We start from the raw sequence: 24,363 nt of genomic DNA on the forward strand, positions 1-24,363 counted from the left end.
ACCACTGATACAATCTATGGATCAAAACGTCATCTACATCACAAAACTTGCTTACAGATCTAATTCTTCAATTGTATCTTTGAAATCTGAAAATTTGCTCAAACTTTTGAGGAAACTGCCCATTAAAGATGCTATGATATCTTTTTCTCTGACATAAAATAGACTTTAAACTGACACGGTAAGTAGAAAGTAGAAAGTGTTTGGGAAACATTTTAAATTTCATTTAAAATGACAGTGGTGACGGTCTAAAAGAGAATATTTCCGTTGGCATTTTGAGAGAAATATAAAAAGATCAATCTAAAAAACCAATCCAAGAAATTTTAAACTTATTAAATGAAGAAGACAGAGAGGTAAAAATAAATGTACACATATCAAGGTTTATTATTTACAATATTTATTATTAGTCAAAAGATGGCATTCACAGTGGAACGACGATCGAGTAGCTGAGCAACAAACACGATGATGACGATGTGGAATGCAATAGGGATCAAGTAGAAAATCACACAGAAAGAATTGAAATAAGATCGTTAGGAGCTGTAGACGTATTTAATACAGCTATTTGTTAAGGGAAAAAATGTATTCGATGTTGACGACTTGTTAGTTCTACGAAAGTACGGAGATCGGGCATTACAAAAGAATTTAGCCGCAAAGAAAGTAAAAAACCATATTACACAAGTTTTTAATTAGTGTTAAAAGCAAATAAAATGATAAATCATCTCGAATGAGGTACTTTTGATTATGTCAACAATTTAGTTTTATGAACACCCCTGGTTTACATTGGTTCACATAATCGATCGCCCACTGTATTTCAATTGGAAACCGTTTTCGAGATTCTCCTGGTTTTTGGACATTAAAACCAAAAGATGTTTTTGAAGATTATGAGAAATTTCATCAACATTTTTATATCGAAATTCAGATCCTCAGTTGCACTATTCTCAGTCAAAAAATATTTTTAAACCTTGAAACCTTGCAACAGAAGCAATTATTTGATTATGCTAATTAACCCCCTTCGAGAAATGCATCTGTTTTTGGATATTGATATCAAAATAGTCTCCATCCAAAGTTCCGTTTTGAATTAATACTTCCATTAAAAAATCTCGTTTGGAAATTTCCAAGCAACGATACCTTCTAGTCACAATTAAGATCCCTTTAAAGTTGGAAAACGTTCCTCATACCGTCGTAACCACCACTAGGAGGAATGTCGAGCTATATTTTTGTTCTGTATTTCACTGATAAGTATAACACCATGTATGTATAATAATATATAATCGTACATAATCCCTGTTTTCGTCCACAAGATCAGTAGCAAACTTACAATGTAACATACGCGACGCTATTGATGAGTGCGCAAAGCTAATGTGGGCTTGTAATTTTGATCTTCAGCTTTAATCTTTTGAAAGAAACTTTATGACAATATAATCGAAGCCCGTCTTACTCATAAACGATCCTTCCTATCCATATGGGCTCAAAACTGAATATTATCAGAAACGAATAACATTTTTGTTACATAACTCGGTTCAAAATACCAACACATCCCTTCAAAAAATTAATGATTCTGTACCTGTATCTTCTGCGGGGTTAACAAACTGATGGTCCATCATCCGTTGCGTGGGTTAAGGCAAAACCCAGAACTTAACCAGACCATGACAAATTCATTTTCCTTATCGTTAGTTTGCAACATTGACTTGAAAATTTAACATTTCAACGGATAACCTACAGCTATAGTGTACTTATAATTAACTCTTCTATTTCTTTTCTAGTCTTATCTTCTGCCTTCGTTCTCTGAACTAGTTGTAACAGATTTCACGAGTAGGTCATTACTTTGATGACCTGCATGTAAATATGTCCAGTAGAATTATTCGCTACCTGTTCTCGTAAAAATTGACAGCTAGTGTCAAATTTTACATGATTCGTTGGACTCTTAACCGCTGCCACACAGCTCTGGTAGTCTTCATACTTCGTGTTACTGACTCTAAGTTGATATAATAATACTGACTAACCACGAATTGGGGCATAATTCTAAAGCTTCGTTTTGAGCCAAATTATTTATTTGTTTTTAAATTTAACTGCAAACCATTTTCCATCGAAACGGTGAATGAGACTTTGGATTTGTCAGGTTTTCTGTTTCTATAGACGCCAGAATGATGTTAAAGTTAACACCAAAGCCGTGTTCGATTCATACGCTCAGCTAATCTATTCCATTTAGGAGTAACTGCATTGTAATGCTGCTATTAAATAACATTATACCTTTTTATTTTAAGTATTTATTCGTTCATTTTATTTCGCTATAGATAAATATTCCTTACTGTTATCACAGGAGGAACAATTTTTTCATAGACCAAAGCTGCACTTTTAACGACGTAATGTTTAAGACATGTATCTATATATGTGTACTTCTGATCTCTTCCTTTCTTTTTTGCATAATAAACAATGGTAATTTTGTACACGTTTCTTCTTCAGCTTTAGTAAAATGAAGACGAGTTTGTTTTCTTTTAATACAAGTTTCACATGAAATATCAATAAAATTTATATCCATTAAAAATTTGCTAACTGATTAATTTTAAATTCGATAAATTTGTCTTATATGACCCACATTGTCACATACGGCAACCACATTGCCTTCAGTTATGTGACTTACAACCCGTGTTTTATAATACACATTATATATTATTAATTCTATAATAGTTATACAAATTATTGAAGCGCTTACCTTTCACAAATATTGTCCTATCTCATTTCTTGACTTCCATATGGCCAGATTCTGTGAACGATACAGCTCTTAGACCCGGATCCCCGCCACTCGTATGCGATAGATGAGGAAATGAGGTTGGTCAGCACACTTTTGCTGTAGATGACATTCTTCGGTTCTCCATTGAAGCCGAGAACGATAAAGGCAACTTTTGTCTTGCCAAAATATGTGTATATTTTTAATGGTCTACCCCGTTTTTTCTTTCCGTGAAGAAATTTTCTGATGATATGTTTATTGCACCCGAGTCTAACACAAAATGTCTTGTGATGTATCGTAATACAGATTTTTATTACACATCTTAAAAATAAACGATCCTTTAATCATTGCCGTTTCTCACAATTATCTTTCTTTTTCTGTTACCCTTGCATCTTTAAGCTTTGCTTACCAAAGTAGCAATGTGATTTGTTTCTTCGAGGAAGCTCCTCGCTCTTTCGATTTACATCTACATTGGTGGGGCGAAAGTGAAGAGCTTCTATACTGGTGTTAACATTTTTCCGTTTTAAATATTCTTCATGTTCCAATAATAGGTCCTTTATAAGTTCTAGCGTAGGTGTACCATCAGATATAGGTTTCATGTCAGCTTTTAGTGGAGCATAACTGGATGGCAATGAGGTTACTATATATCACAGCTTGCAGTACTTTCACTCACTTCGAACGAACTCGATTCGATCGAATCCATTTAATCCTCAAAACTATAGTTGTTACTAACATCTAAATACACTTATTCGAAGCGGGCATTTGAATTGTCTAATAACGAAGCTCGATATTTTTTCACGAATTATTTATAACTTGTAATAACTGATGCCGAAACTTACAATAGTTACGAACAAGACTTTTTGCCTTTGTGAAATAAACTCTTACAAGCATACTTAAGTAAATTATGTTTTAAACGCAAAAATACCAAGAGGGCTCTGTAGGTACCACTCGGTTTTAAATTCAGCTTATTTGAGAATCTCACATATATGTATGTACCACCTTCTGCAAACATTTTTGAAAGTTTCATTAAAACAGTAGATGGTTTTCAAAAACTAAAATTATCTACCACTACTACCCAGAACTCTCCAGGACTACTCAGAACTCACTCACAACTTACCATAAATTTCAACTTTTGAGGAAATCATAAGAGTACGCAGAAATTATTTTTTACATATTCTTTTATTTACCGCTTATCATAAATATTTATTCACTTGTGATCTAAATTATCCGGGTCAAATAAAATTTGCTATATATTGTTGATATAAATACAAAGTGCTAATGTTTATAAATATTTAAATTTGGTAATTGTTAATAGTTACATTTTAATAGCACTTAGATGAGAGGGCTGACAGAAGTATTTAAACAAATAAAATTTATTTTGGTAAGTCCAAAATTCCTTTCTATAAAACAAAATATTTTGTTATTGACTGATTTTATTAAATTTTAGGACAAATTCGTGGAAGATTCGAATTTAATGGGCAAACCAGTTAGTACTGATTATCTAAATTTTGAATTAATTATTTCTATGACTAGGCTCTAAATTTATTGAATTTTTAGCTATAACACCATTCTTGGAAATAAAACTAATTAGAAACATATACTTAGAAAATACGTCACTTAAGCTGTTCTTAGGTAATATAATTACCAAATAATTGAATCAGTTACTTGGCACACATCCTGAAGATACTGACGAGAATACTTATATTAATATGACTTGCATATGACCAATTGAACGATACAATTGACCGCAAAATATTGACCGTTATTTGAACAGTTAAAACATTATAGGCGCGATCGTTTTCTACACATTTGGGAAAGACTAGAGGATTTCTATAAATCATATTAAAAATCTTCATTGAGCTAAAAAACTTCGTATTTTGCGATAATTGTCGCTTAGGAAGTTGATGCAGCTGAACGTCATAATACAAATCTTAGTATTACTGACCTCCAAACTTTTTTTTTTGGACACCCAATAATCGTGTATTAATCAATCAATATATTTAGCTTTATAGACCCAAGTCAAAAATACACCTCAAAATAATTCATGTATAGACATACATTTTCGTAGAAGTAATGCTTCCCGTCAAAAAGTATTTTCCCCACAGGGATACTGAGGACAAACATCGTACCTCTAACCAATACAATCAATGCAAAGTAAATATACCTGGTAATAAAGTATTCAAATTCGTCAGATAGAACACGTGGCGCAAAACTCTCCCTGGGAATTTTTGCATTCAATATAGTCCGAAATTCATTATTCACTCACAATCCCAAGAACTTACTCTGCTTCACTCTATTGATAAAACCGTCCTTACTGGTAGTATCATTCAAGTCACACCTGCATGACATTATATTTGTTTTATTAAAATTCATGAACAGACAGTTCACCACATGCGACGCACGTATGAGCCCCAAATTCTTGGTGACCATTGCAATGCACTCCCCACGAGCACGGCACTGACAAATACAGTATATTTTCAGAGATGTTAATCCACGTTAAATTGTTGATATGTATCAAAAAAAGAATTGATCCAAATTAGAGTCCTGCGGTGGCTCATAATCTACGCTTATCGCATCTGACAGAGGGGCCGATGAAATGTACCTTCTAATTCATACCTGACAAACAAGAGACACATCGTTCTAATGCTCTAACCCTAAACCCGTAGTGTTTCAGACTTCGATACGAAATGCTGTATTGCACACACAACGACTTTATTCAGTTTGAAGTACAAGAACTCCGTGAATGGAAAAAATTTCCCAATAGTATCTTTCTCTTTCCAGAAACCAAACTGTGTTGTGAGCAGAATACTGTACTTCTCAATAAAAGCGATTACCCCTTTCGTCTCCAACACCCTTTCGACAATTTTTTTCGTAGAGGTATATGAGTAGGATGATTGTCTGAGAAGGCGAAACCCTTTTTCTTTGTGCAATGGAACAGCCAAGGCAGTCTTGAAAAATGCGACAAAACCATCATTTATAAACAAACAACTCACTAGAGATTAAAGTCTTGGCATTTGAAACTCTGATTAAATTAATGTTCTCAAGGGCTTTTAAGGCATAACTAATGGTAAAGTGTAGATGGTGGGTAAACGTAAATGGTGGTAAGTAGATAGATTAAAGTTCTAAAATATGTCAATGTGAAGAGTTAGGAATTCCAACTAGAGTCCAAAACTGAACCGTGACAAAGGATTAATTGAGCAATAGCCGATATATGTCGAATCATCTGCGTTTTCACTTTCATATTTTAATATTCTCTGCCAAGAGATTACGTATGTATTAATCATGTCTTACAATGACATAAAAAGGTGCATTAAAAATACTTTGTAAAACAATTGCGTGAAAACTAATCATAAACAATATAATTATCCAAATGCAAACAATATTCCTCTATCAAAAAAGCAGTTTGAAATTTAAAGAAACCCACTATAAACACACGAAACGGTCTCAAATACAATAATAATTATTCATAACAAGACATGCACAATTTAGAAAATCATCATCCGTTACGATTAATGATAAAATTTGCTATCTTATACAGGTAAACTATTAGTCACTGTTTGTAAATTTCAGGTAAATACTACAGTAAATAATTAATTAGTCACATTTTCTACGTACAACAAGAATATAGCTGATACAAAATTTCAGATAATTGAGTATATTCTAGATATGGCTAAATGAATAAATATAAATTAATGAATATAAATGCTTGTAAGAATAGTGTAACCAAAAAGCTATAATCTATTTGAAGTGTAAAAATTATCATAATATAAAATCTAAATGGGATCTAAGAAACGAAAGAATTACTAATCGATGAGTCAACAGAACGGACTGGAGATTAGAGATAATTGATAAAGTCACTGTTATCAATTTATTTTTTTATAGTTTTTTTTTCAGTTTAGATACCTAACGTCATAAAAAAATTACATACGATTTTATAAATAATAAAATAGGAGTAAAGTCTTCTAAAATGGTCCCGCTGATATTTAGCTACTGATAATGCGTTAATACAACAATAAAAAAAAACGTAATAAAAACCGGATAAATGCAAGAAAAACGGACTTTTAACCCAAAGTGGGTATTTGGCCCAACGTTCATCGTTTCCAGACGACCGCCAACTCAAAGAAGAAATCATTGACAATTCAAGCAGGTGTAGAGGTTTTCATGTATTCAAGAATTAGCAGTAAATTCGAGAGCGAGGTCACCAGGATTTATATATGACTTTAGTACGTGCTTGGGTTGGATAATTTTTGGGATAATACCGCTACGAATGATTAATTTGAAAAAAGGACTTACCACTTTTATTATCTAGAATGTCATGGTATTTATCCACAACACTTGTAACCAGATGAGCCATCTTGAAATCTGAAATTAAAATAAAAAAATAATTAACCACTATGACTCAAATAAATTCCATATTATTTATACAGTTTCGACATGGAAACGTGCATTAGTGTCCTTTTAGTAGTTGCACTTCAAGACAAAATTAAATATAATTAGAGAGCCGTTTATTACGTTAGGTAATTAATTGCAGATAGGATACATATAAGCTTAGTAATCGTTTCAGAATGAAATTAGCGAATTATTAATGCCCACACTGGGAAATTTGTAAAACAGAAAGTATTTTTTAAGTTAAAAGTGAATCAATTAACAAGTCAAATCAAAAGATTTCATTAAAAAAATATCCGTCATGCTAGTGCAAAAGAAAAGCAGGTTACATCACAAAGATAGGTATGTAGGTCATCAAGATAGTAGTTAGTAGTATATTATACATTTTGTATAGTTTGTTTAAACTATTTTTACTTTCTTATACATCTATTCTATAAAATAAATAATTCATTCACACAACTTGTTACGTCGATTTGAGATTGCACATTCGACTTTTTCAGAAGAAAGAGCATTTCAGAATCAGGTGCATTCATTTCGGATCTGATTAATATGATAATCTGCAAATCGTATCTAGATAAAAACATGATGAACCATAACTATCGACAAAAGTAATTGCAATCGAATTTATTTTTACATATCAAAACATCTTAAATACAATAAATGCACGTGCGAGTTCACTGTAAGCAAATCTATTCTTTCTAAAGAATTATTTTCTGCATTAGTGCTGTTACTTCTCACTCTTCAAGTAAACGTACATAGGTGGATTTTAACAATTGAAATTTAGAATGTTCATCAATTGAAGTAACGCACATGTTGTTAATTGGTGAGCTAGCAGCTAAAATAGGTGATTTGAGATGAATATGTGGTACACCAGATAATTAATCAATTTATTTTAATGATATTAGAATGGAATTAATACAAAACATATTAATTAGGTAATTAACGGCTACATTTTCAGATATTTACACCCAATAAAGAAAAAGTCGCTTAATTGGTAAGTATAATGAGGGTAGTAACCAAAAGCCAGTGGCAAAACCCTTTGCTGTTCAAAATATGGCTACAATATATGGGTCAGAAATGAGGTATGATAAATTATTGGAAAATGTTACGGGATTAATTCGTATTAATGGGTCCATTTTGAACCCAAACACATATCCACTAGGCAAATATGAAACAACAATTCAAAACTAACCGTTAAAATATATCAGGTAATAAAGTCACTTCACCTATTGGTTTCAACTAAGAATTTATAATACATCATTTTTTCTTCTAATTAATGATTAAACCTAACCAGTACTTTAGGTAAAGCTACCCCGAAAAGTGTCCTTAAGTTTTCCTTTATTCTTATTGCCAATATGCGTGTGCATTATTAAATAGCGTAACGAAATGTTTCTTTTCAACACCTGGTAATCAATCTAGCAAATATGCCAAACAATAACGTATTTATTTTATTTCATTCAACTAAATGTATGGCTTGCAATTTTATTTGGAACAAGGTCAGTGTTTACAGACTTGATTAGAAGCAAAATAGATCACTTTATACAGGTATTTCAGAATCAAGATCAGCATAAACTATTTCCTAACTTGGTATGATGGTTGTACCAGTATTTTAAATAGAGAAATAATAAATGACTTGTTAAAAAAAATAGCAAATAAACTACCTATTGTAATTAATATTTCTTAAAAATACTACCTTGGAACTTGAGTTAAAACACAAATATGCCCCCCCCCCCCCCCAACAATCTTCCAAAAACATCTAAAAAAATCAATTTATTTATTATTCCTTACCAAGCTAGTGATTAAATTATAATGTTATTTATGTGCATATTATTACATACAATTACCACTATTTTTCGAATATTTTTAGTTGAATCACAACAGCAATGATCGTTCAGGAGTCGTTTTTAAAAAATAATTCCGGATAATAAATAAATGTTAAAAACTTTTCCATGTCAAGGGAATTACCTTGTAGTTTACTTGTGCAAATATCTATTAATATAATAAGGTATATTAATTAAATTAAGGTACACCTTATTCCATCTTACATCTTGTCCAAGACCTAAGTTCCTATAGAAACAATGATGTTAGAATTGCGAGATTGAGATATTTCCATAAAAAGTATATTAACATTAAATTGTAATTTCACTTTGTGTGAAACCAACAGATACGAGAAAACGAGATATCAAAGCAAAAGCCATGAATGGTCAATAGGGTGTCCTTTTTAAGTTTATACCATGGTTTGTGCACTTTATCTCATACCTGACTCACTGCACCAGAAAAAAATTACCTTAGAAATGTCTGAAAGCTTGTCCAATACGTATCTATTTGCTTATTAAATTATTGATATCAAATATCCATATTTATGCTTTTCTTGAACTTGACCACTCAATATTGTTTACACTTCTAACACTTCATGATAGCGTTCTGTGTATTAAATTGGATTTGAAAGGCTTTGACGATTCAGAAATTAAAAAATAAAAGCAACATCTTTACTATCTCTAGGTTTGAATGTAGGAAACCCGGATAATTCGTAAATGCTTCTGGACAACACATATTTTAGATTCGAATCCAAAATGAGAACTGCGCTTGTCCAAATGGGGTTTTCAACCATGCTGACACAATTTCAAGATAGATAAGAACAAATCTTTTGGCCCCCTATAACTCAGAAATGAAAAACATTAGGACTGAGGTTCATCTGAACCATCCACATTAAACTGTGCTTGACTATTTCTGAAGTTTTCATAATAAAATCTGGGCCAACCTCTATATTTTATTTTACCAAATTTTATTATACCATATAATTGGTAAATTTTCTCGTGGAATAAAATATCAAGAGGTAGATCACTTTCGAATTTTTGTACACCAAAGTATTTAGAAAATACGTTCGAAATACTTTATAATACCTAAAGCGTACACATTTCGATGTACACAAAAATATCTCGGCGATCTCTTCTTCAATTTACCAATTAAGTCGTGAACAATTCTATAATTAATGGGTCCTTCTTCTAGGTCCAAGATATGGCCCCTGGGCTCGCCCACGGCCTAAATATTTTCTTAATCAAAAATCAAAAAGCTGCTTATGATTTTGTTTTATTAACCGGCCTAAACATTATGCTGCTAAATAAAGCACACATCAAAACTTCTATCAAAGTTTAGACTAAAACCTGATTTACGCACAAATCCACATCAAATAAATAAATTAGTTAGTTACCTATTTTACAGACACTTGTGAAATTTTATAAACAAATAATTGAACAGCTTCTCAGCACTGTATAGTGAGATTTGAGGCATGGTTTTCCATTGGTAAAATCAATAAGAATAAATTACACTCAAAATAGAGTATTTGCCACAAGGCAGCTTAAAAAGTAAAAAAAAAATAAGTAAAAAAGTTAAACTACTGTTTCCAGGAAAGCGATGTAAACGTATTCGTCTTTTTTATTTAGTAGAGTTCGAAAGGCACTCTAAGTCTGCAGAAAAAGTGATTTACCTGTACCACTTCCGCAGTAATTGCCCTCTGATTCGGCAGGAAGCCAGGTTCAGGTTATTTCGTAAAATCATTAACAGCAACTAAGATGTATTTATACCTTTTGGTATTTCCATACATTTGACACCCACACTTTAAATTTATGACAACCATATTTCACTTTTAGGGTGTAAATTGGTTCCTATTCTTATATGCAAATAAATTGTTCATTAAACATATACCTAATCCTATTTTGAAATAATTGTGTGGTATTTTCTAACATTTGAGGTGTGATATTTCAACAAGCGCGCATAACGCTGACATAGCACAGTGTAAGCGTACTAATGGGGCACAATAAGGGTAAATTACAGTTTATTAATATCGAGAAGTTCTAGATGTAACTATTAAGAGAAATTTGACGAAACTAAACACATGTCTTCGAGTGTAAAATTTTGATTTGAATTGGAAATTGGATTAGTCTATTTTAAGAAAGATTTTACCAAATTGAACTTGTAGCACTGCCGAGATAAGAGATTTTTTTTTAGCATTATTATGGATTATCAATTTCAACGAAAAAATGTTTCAAATAAAAGTATTGTTACTGTCAACAAAGAACTCGAATCTCCAAAAAAAATTGGATGTTTTATTTGAAAAAACGAAGTTGACCCCGAAAGACTTGTAAAAATGACCTTGGGAAAAAATTGATAGTGTAAACAGTTTAAGCCTCTGAAAATAAAAAATACTTTATTGAAACATTGGATTTTTTTGAAGATCTCAAATTCAAAATAAAATATTTACTTGTAACAATTATTTTGATGGGCGGTATTTCCTTTCTAACTAATCAACCATTAATAATAATAAAGTAGCCATTAAGAATTATTAATAATTGCTCATAATAATTGAGAATAATCTGTGTTTTTTGAAATTATTAGACACTTTCTACAAGTGAATTGTAACCAATTATTATTCTAAGAAAGTGAGAGACACAAGACTCTACAAAAGAGTTTGTAGATCAAATATAGATTTGTAATTATACTAGGCACTTTAATACCCTAAGTTTGAAGAACAAGGTATTGGCACACTAGGAGATGTATGCATTAAGATCAAGTTGTTGAACCTGTTTAAACTTGGTTCACCTAAATCTGACTTGTAAATTTTTTGGTTCATAAGTTAATAAGAAAAGCATTACTGTCATAATAATAGCAATCCAAGCAACTATCTGCTATAAACACATTTTTTTTTACTTGTATTCCTAATGCATGTGGATCAGATTTAGCAGAATGAAACTTACACCATGATTAAACAACTCCACATAAAAGGCATACTGAGATATTTATGGATTTTTACCAACATGTCAAAGTTATTTTCTAGCCAAAATCAATATAGAAAAACAATAATGATTCAAATCTCGGTTTAGTTAGAATTTCAATTAAACCTGAATCAATTTGTGAATCATGACTGTACAAGGTGGCACATTTTCAATTAATTTATGTGACATTGGCAAAACTATAACAGATAGATGATATCTGATGCCACACTCTGGTCTCAAAAGAAAAATTACATTGGTATGTTATATGTTATATATATTGGTATTATGTATCACTGTTTTATAGTTATCTTGATTTATTCTTGCTATATAGGGTGTTTTGCAAGTCTTCTATTTAAAAGAAAGCAATGTATCTTAGCTATTATAGATGAGACAAATGTTTAAACAATGTTTTAGAGATTTTGAGTTAAACTTGAATTGCTAGTATAACATTTTTGCTCCATGTGCATATAAGGTTGTATTTTTTTTAATGGGGCTTCATAAGCATATATTATTAAATATTTTGAATTGTCCCATGAATAGTTCTCAAAGAAGCAAATAATTTTTTTATTATGAGTTTTATTTATTGTGGCTAAACTGTATGATATAAAAGATAATTAATGGGGCAATAGAGGTCTACATCAGAAAATCTTCTGGGTAGCATTTATTATTATGAGAAAACTGAAAAGGTGCCTGATCTGTGCTAAGTGTTAAATATAACTACATACATGCCAGTACAGTACAGATACAAATATCCAAGAAATATGGACACTGCTTGGAAAATGTCAAATTTACAAGGCTAAAAAGGCCTAGTTCATAGCTTATTGGTTTCCTAGGAAACCATTCAGCTTTACAGCACTTCAACTCATTTGTTTTTGTTTATAAAAAAATGGATGCCATATTTGTAAATGATAAATCAATTGATAAGAGGTAGTACGAAACTTGGATTTCTTTAATAAAATATACAATGTAAGTCCGTAATTATTTAAAGTGCCCAGACAGTTACTGGTCTTTTTGTTACTTAATACTTTGTTAGATTTTCTAACAGAAATATCAATAAATTAAATAAAAACTTAAAAGAGAACCGCAAGAACGAAACGACATAACCTACTTTCGGTCAGACAAATTTCCAATCCAAATTCAGGATGAGGGTGTGTCAAGAGAACCATGCAAACGCCAGCAGATACTTTATTATCTAATATACACTAATTACTACATCCATATAAAATTATAATCTTACCTTTAATATCTTTTTCAGACAATAACAATAAAGTTTTTACGAAATAAATCACAGGCAGATGTATAGCACAAATCCAGGTTCCCAGGTCAGGACGCCAGGAGAGATTAAAAAACTAGGTTTCGCTGGCACCGGTTAACTTAACCCCTAAAAAACAGACCTCCGGACACCGAGATCACTGGGGCGGAGGTGACTTCGTACGGTAAGGAATTCGCAATTTTTTTACTGTTTATCACTGATTTGAACACATTATGGTCTGTTAATTATTACTTATTTTGGGCGTGTTTGAGTCACACCAACACCTACTGTTGGTTACGTTACGCCGGTATGCACCGTCGCACTTCTCGACGTTTCTATTTCTATCAAATTCCGCTATTCGTTCGACGAAATGTGAATACAAACCGCGCCGACTATAGGGAAGGATGCTACAACATTTCTGAGGCCGTCTGCCTCTTGAGTTATATATCTTTTGCTCGACGGAAAAGCACGAACTGAGTCGACGCACGTTGCTGCTTGTGTGACGTCATAAGAAACAAACAATTCGTCATTAAAGTCATTAAATTTTCCTGCGAGTGCTCGCTTTTCCCACTCTTTTACTTCACTTTGACCCCTTATTTAATCGAACATTATTAGGTTCGCCTCTGACTGCACTTTTTTTAGTTAAAAGTTTTAGTTTTTATCAAAAATTTTACAAGATAGTAAATCACAATATGAAGTAAATCGACAGAAGATGAAAGAAACATCAGTACCCAGTACTAAGGTCTGGTAGCGGTAGTACGGTAGCGCTAGTTATTAACAGTTAGAGCGGATGTCCGCTCATATACCGGGTTAGTCCGAATTGTTATCGATTAACCGAAAACTTTAAAATCAGATCTGTAGTCAACCAGAAAAGCTTGTTACCGATCTGCACTGAAATGCAGTTTCATTTTTTTTAAACCTATTGTCAGTCGCTGCCAAAATTTTTCAATAATAGATACTTCGTGTTTTTGAAGATTATTCGGAGTTGAATTCGTCTATAAATTCGCGTTTCTTTATGCCTTTTATGTGATACTTCAACCCGTAACTAAACCAGATACTTTTTATAGTTTGGATATCTCTTAACCTGAATAAAAAGAGGCAACCCAAAGTCCCCCTTTTTTAATTTTTATATTATAAATCTCAAATACAAAAGTTACAGGTTTTCGATGGATCTCTTTGAAACCTTAACTGTTATTTATAGACAGTGTCTCATAAAAAAGCAGTGTCGTCTTAGGTTCTATGCAAAATTCTAAGCAGATTTCATGTAGTGTTTCCTATGCCTAAGTTCAAATGTTTTCATACCAAAAACCATGAAAAATGAAAATCATCACCTAATATAGCTTTTATTTTTTCAATTTAAGGTTTTTTCAAAATAGCTACTATAAAAATCGTTACTAATAAAAAAGGTCAGCCAACTTGAAATATTAAACATATGTATACATTAATGGTTTTTAAATAAAGGTGGTTTGCTTCATTAGTTATAAGTCCGAAATTATTCTAAGGGCTTTTAACAAACAACAGCTTATTTATCTTTAGGTTCTACAATGTCGAAATTTTTCAAATTTTTACAATAGAAGTAGATAGATTATATAGAACTATCTTAGTTTTTAATGATAAGGGAAAAAATCAACGTAATGCCCAAAAAATAAATCGTGAAAGTTGAGAGCAAGTATGTTTTCGATATCCTATTTTCGTTTTAATATCCTCAGCCAATCGACCAAAACAGATGCATTAATTTCCAACAGAAGTACTATTCAGGCAGTAAATTCTAATATTTAATACCTGAAGTCGTCGAACGTACCGAAACAAAAAAACCCCTAATGTGTTTATACAGTACCCGAATACAAGTTTGGAAATTTTATACATAGGTGTGTACTCGTCTGAATTAGTGTTTTGTTCGGTGTTCAGTTCACTTTATCTTTCATTGATTGTACGGTGAAATAGTCAGGTTTAGAAGTAGCTTTTCATGCATTTCATATTATAGCTTAAACGACCGTTACACTCACACTCAAATGAGTGCGACTACTATTTAAACGTATGGAAGTATAGTATTCACTTTAGTGCCAATACACTTATTACTTTTGAATATCTTAAATTTTTATCTTTGCTTTGCTTTAGGGGAGCCTGAGTAGCATTATATTATGAAACGGCGTTTAGAATCAACATCTAAATTCCTGCGCCAAATTATAATACACATATATGTACATATAATATAACAATTTATACAGGGTGTCCCAGAATATGTAGGCAATCTCTTGAATCGAAATAGTAGACGTAAAAATAAGTACACTAGTTCCTGAAACCTCTTTTCGAGAAGTCGATATTAAAAAAGTTACAGGATGTCAAACTTCCATTTATAAATTAGTTTGTTTTAATATGTCGAAAAGTAATTGGTGCAAATTGATGTACCGAATTTCAATAAAATCCATCAATTACTATTGAACATATTAAAAGAAAAAACAATTTAGAAATGGAAGTTCGACAACCTGAAACTTTTTCAATATCAACTTTTCGAGAAAAGTTTGCATTAACTAGTATACTTATTTCTACGTCTATAATTTGGGTCCAAGAGATTGCCCACATATTCTGGGACACCCTATATATTATATAATAATCATAATTATAATAACTTCCCTTTTAGTTAACATTCGAAATTTGGTGCAAGAACTTGGATGTTGAAAAATCGTTTCATATTATAACGACCCACAGATTCCCTTAAAATAAAGGTCAAAATTGTTGAAATGAAAAAAAATGTTAAATATGGAAAACTTGATTATTCTAATTAAGTGTTTATTGATAGACGTAAATGAAAACGTTAAGTTAATTTAAATGTAGATAATTTATAGCAAAGATCGAAATATCTATCGAACAAATTCTGGTGCGCACTCCTGTTTAACCGACACTGCGTCAATACGTGGCCTGCATGATGTAAGAAAGTTAGTTATGTTTAAAGTATATGCAGTTCTAAGTAATGTTTAGATTGAAATGTGTCAATCATTAATCGAATACGTTTAACCAATAGCAATATTAAGTAATTTAATACCAATTTAGATTTTTGTTGTAGTGCAAAGGAAAAGATGGAAGACGTGTCCAATTTGAGACAGAAACCACCTTTTATTCTAGTTTACTTCCACACACAAGTCCGTTATTCAATTAAAATAGCTTAGAACCTGACAGTGTATGGCAACATATGAAAGAAAAATAAAAATTCTGTCCAACGAAATTAATAAATTATATTTTTTAACCAATCAATGTCGACAAGAATTTTATTCTGAGGTCTAGAATAGGATATTCTATTGAGATTGATCTAGAGTCCTGAGTCCTGATTGTGTGGGAAATGTCATAGTGATAATGAAATCTTTGTGGAAAAAAATCGTTTCGCCAATTTCATTAAACAAAATTTTCATTCTCATTTTCATATATGTCTCTGTAAAATCAAGCCCTCCCATCAGATGATATATTATTAATATATTCAAAAAGGTGGAATGCTAATTATGTCTCTTTATTCAATAAGGATATTTATGTAAGTTGATAAATGAATAATCTGGACAGTCCTGCAATACTTCAACGATATTGGGTCGTTTCTAGTTGTCATGCCAATATTAATAAGTTAATTAAATAGATGAAAAAATATTTTTAATTATTGGTTTAGAAAATAAAGCGTTGGTGAGAATGATAATGAGTAATAAAATGTGAAGGACACGAATCAAATAATTTTACTTTTGGTTTGATGCCATTAAATCTGCTGGACTTTTGAATTCAAGTTGTAAAAACTTGTAGCTTAATACATCTTCATAATAAATATATATTTTTAATTTTTCACACAATGTCATAACAACGAGCGGCACCTGAACAGTTCTTTGCTGTAAAGTTTTTTAGAGCACCCTGTAGATAATTACTTCTTCCAGTTTCGCTCGTACAGGGCCTTGTGTCGCTTTCTCAACGCACTTATTATTCCTTTCATGTGTCAATGTTAACATTGTCAATTTGTTAATTCACTGCAAAATTTATCAGTTTTGTTACTTTCAAAGCTGGAAGGTACGAAATTGCAACATTGCATGGTGAGTAGTTTCACGACCTATTGATCATGTAAACGTTAGAAGGTTTACAATATAGCCCATATTTGAGTAAAACTATTTTCTATTTTTAGTATTTGAGAACATCAAATAAAACAGTTACCCTTATTCAAGTAGTTTCAAGGTCATTACGTAGTTTGAGCATGCTTGTTGTAAATTACAAAATTCTTAAAAGTTTTGGAAAGAATTTGAACATTCATTGTGAACTTTTTTGAACTATGGAGCTTAGCGAGTCGAAGATCAAGCTTGATCAATATTTACCAACATGTTTTACACCTTTTAGCTGTGCTGTATACTTTTTTTGTGCTGTTTGAGAATAATATCTTACAAACAAGAGGTCAACCTCGGATATACATATAAGGAATTAAACTCTATTAAATATTACTGAGGGTAAACACCAACACAAATAATTAAATTTTAGACTTGACAATTTAAATTAGGTAAAATAATCAAATACTAATTCTTTAAATAAATCTTTTGTAAAGACTTGTGTCAAAAAACGTTTTGGTTATCGATCTATTCGATTGAATAGTCTTCATTTTTCTTATTATCAAAACTCGTCCTACAAGTCCATCCACAAAGGCTCATCTTTTTTTGCACGTTTCTAGCCTGGAAAGTCTGTATCATTTGAAATTTTCATACATAGAGTAGAAGGTCTGTTCTAACAGAAAAAAAACATTTTTAACGTAGCTATTAATACTAAAAACTAAATTAATCAATTGTGTTTATTCGGTTATCTGTAAGCACAATAGTAAAACTGTAAGGTTAATACCTGATTAAAACAGGGACTGGTTAGCGGATACAAAAAATGCGCTGTTGCCTCACTATTCCGTGGCTAGTACGTAAGTATTAGCGTTGCATTGCCCAATTATAATTTTAAGTTAGGTTAAGTGAGAAAATGTCAAAGACGAAAAATCTTAATTTTTAAATATAAAATAACAAATAAGAAAAAATTCCTTTGAAACACTCGTAAACGTAAAAAAGTGGTTTGAAACATCAAAATATTTTTCACTTCATCTGTACAATCGCCCTCATAACATGTCGAACATCCAAACAAATTTATCACTTTATCAAAACACCCTCAATCTCCCCCAAGAACTCAAAATAAAACCCTTAGCCTTGGTCGGATTTTCTGGTCTGGATGTTGTCAACAACGCCATTCACAAATCAATCTGGGAGACATTTAACAATAGAACTGACAAAGCCCCAGTGCTCTACAAACTCATTAGCAACACTCATAAATTCCCTGTTATCAAACCGAAACGCAACTCCTATGACTGGTATATTCCCAAGGGAATTCTGAAGAAAAACTGGCTGAACAAATATCTACAGGAAATTCCTGCTGTCATTGTTGTGTTCTTTGATTTGGATTGGAATGATAATTCATGGAGTGAGAAAATGATTGAATGTGCCTCCAAAGTTCAATCAATGAGGTATCAGGTGTTTTATTGGTTTGAATTCTTTAGTATTAATAATGAGCATAATCCAGGGCTGCCTTAGATGGAAGGGAAACTTTTATAGTGGTAGTGTTAATTCAGAACCATTTGCCATTACCAGAAGATCCTTTGGCTTCAGAGAGAGCTATAGCTTTGTGTTCTAGCTGCGAGTTAAATTCACAGTCACTGTATGTATTGCCACATGGACAGCATTTACTGGTTAGTATTTCAAAAATAAAAATGTGTGATTAGTTTTGGTTAAAATAAAATTAAGTTTTTAGACCAAATTAGAGCAAAATACTTTAATATAAAACAGGTCATTATCTTTGAAAATATGTACACATGAAGGTAGATGAAGTAGATTAATATATTGGAAAGCATTGTTGGAAGTATTTACAGCTTGCTGCTTTAGGACAATCTCAAATTACTTAATGTGCAATTCATGTGTTTGATTTTAAAAGATCAATAATTCTCAATTCAAATTGCTTTTTTAAAAAATTAAAGTTAAAACCAGTTTTAAGTCCTCTCACCTAATAAAAAGATGTTTACAAAGCAATATGATAGGACTTTTCACTTAATCCTTGATTAAAAGATGACCAATCAAGATTTGAGAGTATTTATCAAAAACTAATTTCAAATGTCACAGATCATTTATGAAACAACTTCAAATAAAATTAAAAGCAGTAATGTCAAAAATGCTATAAAAATTTTTGATCCAATTTCCTATATAACCACCATTAGGATATGTCATGTATGTATGTACACATATTTAGAAAAAATAATGTATATCTGATTTTCTTATTTATTAAATCAAATTGTATCACCAATTCTAATATCACCATTTTTCAGGGATATACAATTAGGCTGGAGAAAGCCTTTTGTGATTTTTGTCACAATTATTATTATAATTGTATCAAAAATGTGAAAATGCATAAAGAGTACTTAAATAAAAGTTCCCATCAAAACTTATATGTCAGGCATCAATTTAAAATGGCGTTTTTAAACGAATTGAAGCAAGACATGCATGCGTCACATAAGTATGTTAAACATGACTCTCCTATACAAAATTTTCATATGATTATTTAATTTTTCAGACATTACTTATCAGCCTACAATAATTTACTAGAAATACGCATAGTTGATACAAATGCTATGGAAATTCGCACCATAGCTGGATTCATAAATTTTAAAATTTGCAAATTATTGTTCACTTTAAATCTTCCTAGAGATGCAATTTCACAGTTCAAAACACATGTTGATAAGTTCAAGAATAGAATTGGGTTTCAGGAACTTGTTTTTGAACATTATGCCTGGTTATCCAAACAGTAAGAACACAAGATATTTTTTCATTGTTTTGGAAATTTGAGGGTTTTCCAATGTGTAGATATGAAATTTTTGCTGAAATATTTGATGAAGCAGTCAAATCAGGCCTGCCTGCAGTGCAAACTCAACATCCAGGCATTTATTACCAGCCAGCAGCACAGTTTTCTATTGACAGAAAGCAGTCTTGCCAGAAGATTTGCTCTGTAAGTGATATAATACTCATACAGAAAAAATTAATTCTTTTTAGAGTATCATTGCATACCCTCACCCAGACCCACTAGAGGGTTTGGATAGAATAGAATTTTATGGCCAGAGACCCTGGAGGCCTGGGAAAGTTTCCACCGAACCTCCGGATCCTTCACTAGAAGCAAGTGGTATTCAAGCTTTGCAGTATTTGGAGAATCAAATTAGTCACTCAGTAAAAAGAAATAGTGATGGTTATGTTTTTTATGATTTAGATGTGTGTGTTTTAGAGCATCATAATATCTCTCTATGGTTTAGCTATCGCGCAGTATAAAATTTATAAATGTCCTAGAACAAGGAGACATTTGGTTTTGCAGATGGCAGACGAATGTTATCATTCAAAAGATTATGGAAAGGCTTTAACGTAAGTATTTATTTAATTTGTTTTATTATTTTCAAAATAACACCAAAAAGGGAAATTAATATATTTCTTAGTTGTGGAATCTTCATTTTAGTTTATATGACTGGTCCTTCAATGTCTAATTAGGAAGCTCCTGTTGTCAGTTAACAACTAACTGGCAAATAAAGTATTTTTTATATTGAAGTTAACCTTAACCAATAGTTGAAGTAAGGACAGATATATGAAACACCTTAATTGATAGAGACACTTTGACTGAGAGTTGGTCTTTACTGCAAGTTCCTTCACATGTAGTTTAGCAGGACATTGAAGAACTAGTTCTAAATCTTTCAAATTTAATATGTCCTCAAATTATACAATTGTTCCAGTTTGTATACACACATGCTCTCAGACTATAGAGAAGAGAAATGGTGGGGAATAATATCAAACATATTAGAAAAAGCCATTCTATGTGCTTATTTGACGGCAAATATACAAGATTATATGCAATTAGCCTTTGAAATTTTGGCAGCCTCTGCCACTTTGAGTATAGAAGACAGGCGTCGAATTTATGAGAATTTGAATCGTATTTTGAAAGTAAGATTCCATTGCCTAAGTGTTACTATGTACTGAGTGTTTTTTAGAAGCAAATTCCATATGGAAATCCTAAATTGGCGCATGATATCCTTCAAAACGCCATCATTTTATGGCAGCCAGTATTCGGGGGCGATTGCCTTACTTTTTCACTAGATTTGACACAAATTCAAACGTGCATCGATGTGAAATCCCGGTTTTTGAAACCAACATTTGCAGTTGATCAACAGGTTTCCTTGGAGATTTTCATTAGGTATAAAATAAGTAACATTAAATTCTTTTAATTCAGCTAGAACATTTTTAGGAGCACTTGCTCATTTCCATTAACATTTACCCAGGTTACAGTAAAAGTGAATTCTCCAAATCAGAGCTCAGAATACGCAGTGATCAATGCTGATTCTTTAACATTTTACTGTAATGAAGTTAAAAAATTTCTAGTGCATTTTGAGCCAAATACTCGGGATTTAAACAACGAATTAGAAGTAAATAGTTTAATATTCTTAAAAAACTGTCGGACTTTTATTTAAACTTTATTAGATTGATTCTGTAAATATATCAATCGGCAATCCTTCAAACTGTTGCGCGAGACTCAAGTTTAGTCCAAATTGCGCTCAAGTGGAACTTCCAGAACTGCAGCATTTTAAAAAGAGTTTAACATGTTTGGACTTCAACAATATCAAAGTTGCTTCCAAGGCATCAGTCGTACCTAGAGACTCGAAAATCAGTGTTAAATTTGAGCACGCTCCTCCGGCTTTGGTGGGTGAATGCTACGAGGTTTATCTCAAGATTATTAACCAGGAAGCTGGTGCTATTAAAGACTTGAGAGTTGAAATATCTTCAGATGAGTCTAATGAAGGTTGTATTTCTAAGAGTAATACATTTTTTAGTATAAAGTCAGGTTTTTAGTGGAGTTTTCTTCAGTGCCTGAAATGCGTTTAGAGAAACTTCCCTTTTTGCTCCAAACCCCAAGAAATATGGACCCAAATGCCAAAACTATGACCAGCTTGTTTCTTCGTGCAAACAAACCGGAAATTAAAAAAATATCCATACAAATCACTTATACTTTAGACAGTGAAAAGCCTGTGATAAGCATTAAAAATGAAGAAATAGTGTTGCCGGTTGTGCAGCCTTTTGAAGTGAATACTCGCTTTGTGTCGATGATGATGCAGACCATACAGAAATTTTATGCTGGCGAGCACTTCTGGGTTATGCCGCTTGTTGAGGTTCAGTCACCTTGGCCTATTTGCATAGAGGATAGTACAGTTGAATTTGTGAGTATATTTTTGGGTTGCGGTGAAAAAGTTCATAAAATATACCTTGAGACGGACTTTAACGGAGATTATATGTCAGAATTCTAATGGCTCTTGAGAAGAAAATAAGGTCTGAATGCATTTAATACGTTCTGACTTTTCAAAAAAAATACAACCATAAGGCAAAATTTCAAGTGTTGACAGTTTCTGGAATACGGAGAGTTCAGGGTCGGCTAATACGGCTATTAACTATGTGGTTTGTAAACTAAAAGGCCAACCTGCCGGTCAATCATACCATGTATGTTCATAAAAAATGCATTTTTGTTACAATATGAGCAGCCTGATATGAACAAATTCCTTATGTTTTGTTTGATATGCGAAGGTTGGATTTAACAGAACCGAGTTTAAGCAATGTTTGAATGACTCTCTAAGTGGAATTCGCAATATTTTATTACCCAACGGATACAGGAATATAATAACTGCATTATCCCCTAAAATTTTCTAAAAGGCATATAATTCCATAAAAACTTTGTCACGTCCTTTTTGACTTAGGTGCATACTTTTGGATCAACCCTATTTTGTTTTAGTTATATCCTGTCAAGTCTGTGGAAACGAAAATTCAAAGTAGTTTGGCAGGATGTACGTTCAACAAAGAGGAAGTGGGCACTGAATTATTTTTGGCCGTATCCGAAAAACAGTCTGACCAAAACATTCTTGTAGGGGAATACAGGATAACGTGGAAAAGGTTTGTATACTTTTCCTGGGTATACGAAATTTTAGGGTTGAGTAAATACTCGTCGGAAACCGTGTTCTACATTACATGAAAAAAACCTTGTAAAAAAGTACCTTTAAGTTTAGAAAAGTATAATGTATGTAAAAAATCTTTTGATCGGTTTAATTTCAAACGTCGCGATTATTTTGATTTATGTTAAGTATTTTTCAATTTACGTTTATCAGATTAAGAGTTATATTCTTTATTTAGGGAAAACGGCTCTTCTACTACAACACAAGTGACCCTGCACGGTCACCATTGCGACTGGATTCCACTGAATTTAGAAATGACAATTCCAGCCCATGGTTTTGTCAGAACTCCTGTGATAATTAAATATCATTTAATAAACCAATCTTCACATCTGATTCAGTTGGATGTGGCAATGGAAGCTAGCGAAGCTTTTATGTTCTCTGGTTACAGACAGGTAAAAAGAGGAAAAAAATAATGCACTTTTCCCTGAATTAAATTTATTTACTGTCTAAATCAATGACTCATCTTATATTGTCGCATTCAAGTCTTCATATCTCTTGGCAGCATTGCTGAAAGTAATAGTGTTTGCTTTAAAGAGCATTGAGGTAAAAGATATTGATTTTTTTTTAGACAACTGTGTCAGTATTACCATTCTCCACTAAAAAACTTCAATACAATTTATATCCATTGTTGGCTGGAAGTGTTCCTTTACCCAAACTATTACTGACCATTCCAGAAAATAGCACCGAAGGTCCTGCTTTGAGACAAGACCAATTGAACCAGCTTATAGAACGAACTATACCGACCTGCATTTATGTTATGGTATGAATATTTCTTATTAATTTCTAGTAAGTTTTACGCACCACTTGATTTTCAGCCTCAGTTAAAGGGTAATCCAAAACTACCTGATGTTGTCGTAGCAAGTGACGTGGCAGTAAGTTAAAAACCTTGTTTTTATAGATTTTGTATTGCATATTTGATATGTTATTAATAAACTTGATTTATTTCACTAAAATGAAATGATTTTTTTATTCTACAATTTCCAGACAAGTTTAACCAACTATGTTTTCAAAAAATTTTTTTAGGGGAATATTTGACAAATTTGGCGAAATACGTAGGAAGAAGGATGTGTCTGGTGAAAATGCATTAAGTAATATTTCATTTTGAATAGTAAGTGATTTTTTAAAATTGTATAAAATGCAGTACAAAATAAATTGCTCACTTCAT

At 32.0% G+C, this 24,363-nt stretch overlaps 2 protein-coding genes across 2 annotated transcripts in view; one reads left to right on the top strand and one right to left on the bottom strand.

Moving 5' to 3' along the window:
- The window catches only part of LOC136341771 (very long chain fatty acid elongase AAEL008004-like), a 33,001-nt gene extending 19,436 nt beyond the window's left edge, over nucleotides 1-13,565 (bottom strand). Inside the window, exons 1-2 of the mRNA XM_066287079.1 lie at nucleotides 13,121-13,565; nucleotides 7,019-7,087 (exon numbers count right to left, since the gene is read on the bottom strand). Coding sequence (XP_066143176.1) covers nucleotides 7,019-7,079 — 61 coding nt within the window. The 5' untranslated portion in view covers nucleotides 7,080-7,087; nucleotides 13,121-13,565. The remainder of the gene's footprint in view (nucleotides 1-7,018; nucleotides 7,088-13,120) is intronic.
- Nucleotides 13,566-17,921: 4,356 nt separating this feature from the next.
- On the top strand, nucleotides 17,922-24,156 carry gry (trafficking protein particle complex subunit 11 gry). The gene is made up of 16 exons (XM_066287235.1): nucleotides 17,922-18,644; nucleotides 18,701-18,866; nucleotides 19,497-19,684; nucleotides 19,742-19,972; nucleotides 20,032-20,173; nucleotides 20,218-20,388; nucleotides 20,444-20,577; nucleotides 20,940-21,147; nucleotides 21,195-21,397; nucleotides 21,449-21,626; nucleotides 21,682-22,000; nucleotides 22,051-22,415; nucleotides 22,982-23,139; nucleotides 23,377-23,590; nucleotides 23,767-23,958; nucleotides 24,014-24,156. The coding sequence occupies exons 1-16, from the start codon at nucleotides 18,250-18,252 to the stop codon at nucleotides 24,077-24,079; spliced, it is 3,330 nt and encodes a 1,109-aa protein (XP_066143332.1). The 5' UTR covers nucleotides 17,922-18,249; the 3' UTR covers nucleotides 24,080-24,156.
- The last annotated feature ends 207 nt before the right edge of the window (nucleotides 24,157-24,363 follow it).

The sequence above is a fragment of the Euwallacea fornicatus genome, chromosome 1 (genome assembly GCF_040115645.1).
Source record: "Euwallacea fornicatus isolate EFF26 chromosome 1, ASM4011564v1, whole genome shotgun sequence".
Lineage (NCBI taxonomy): Eukaryota > Metazoa > Arthropoda > Insecta > Coleoptera > Curculionidae > Euwallacea > Euwallacea fornicatus.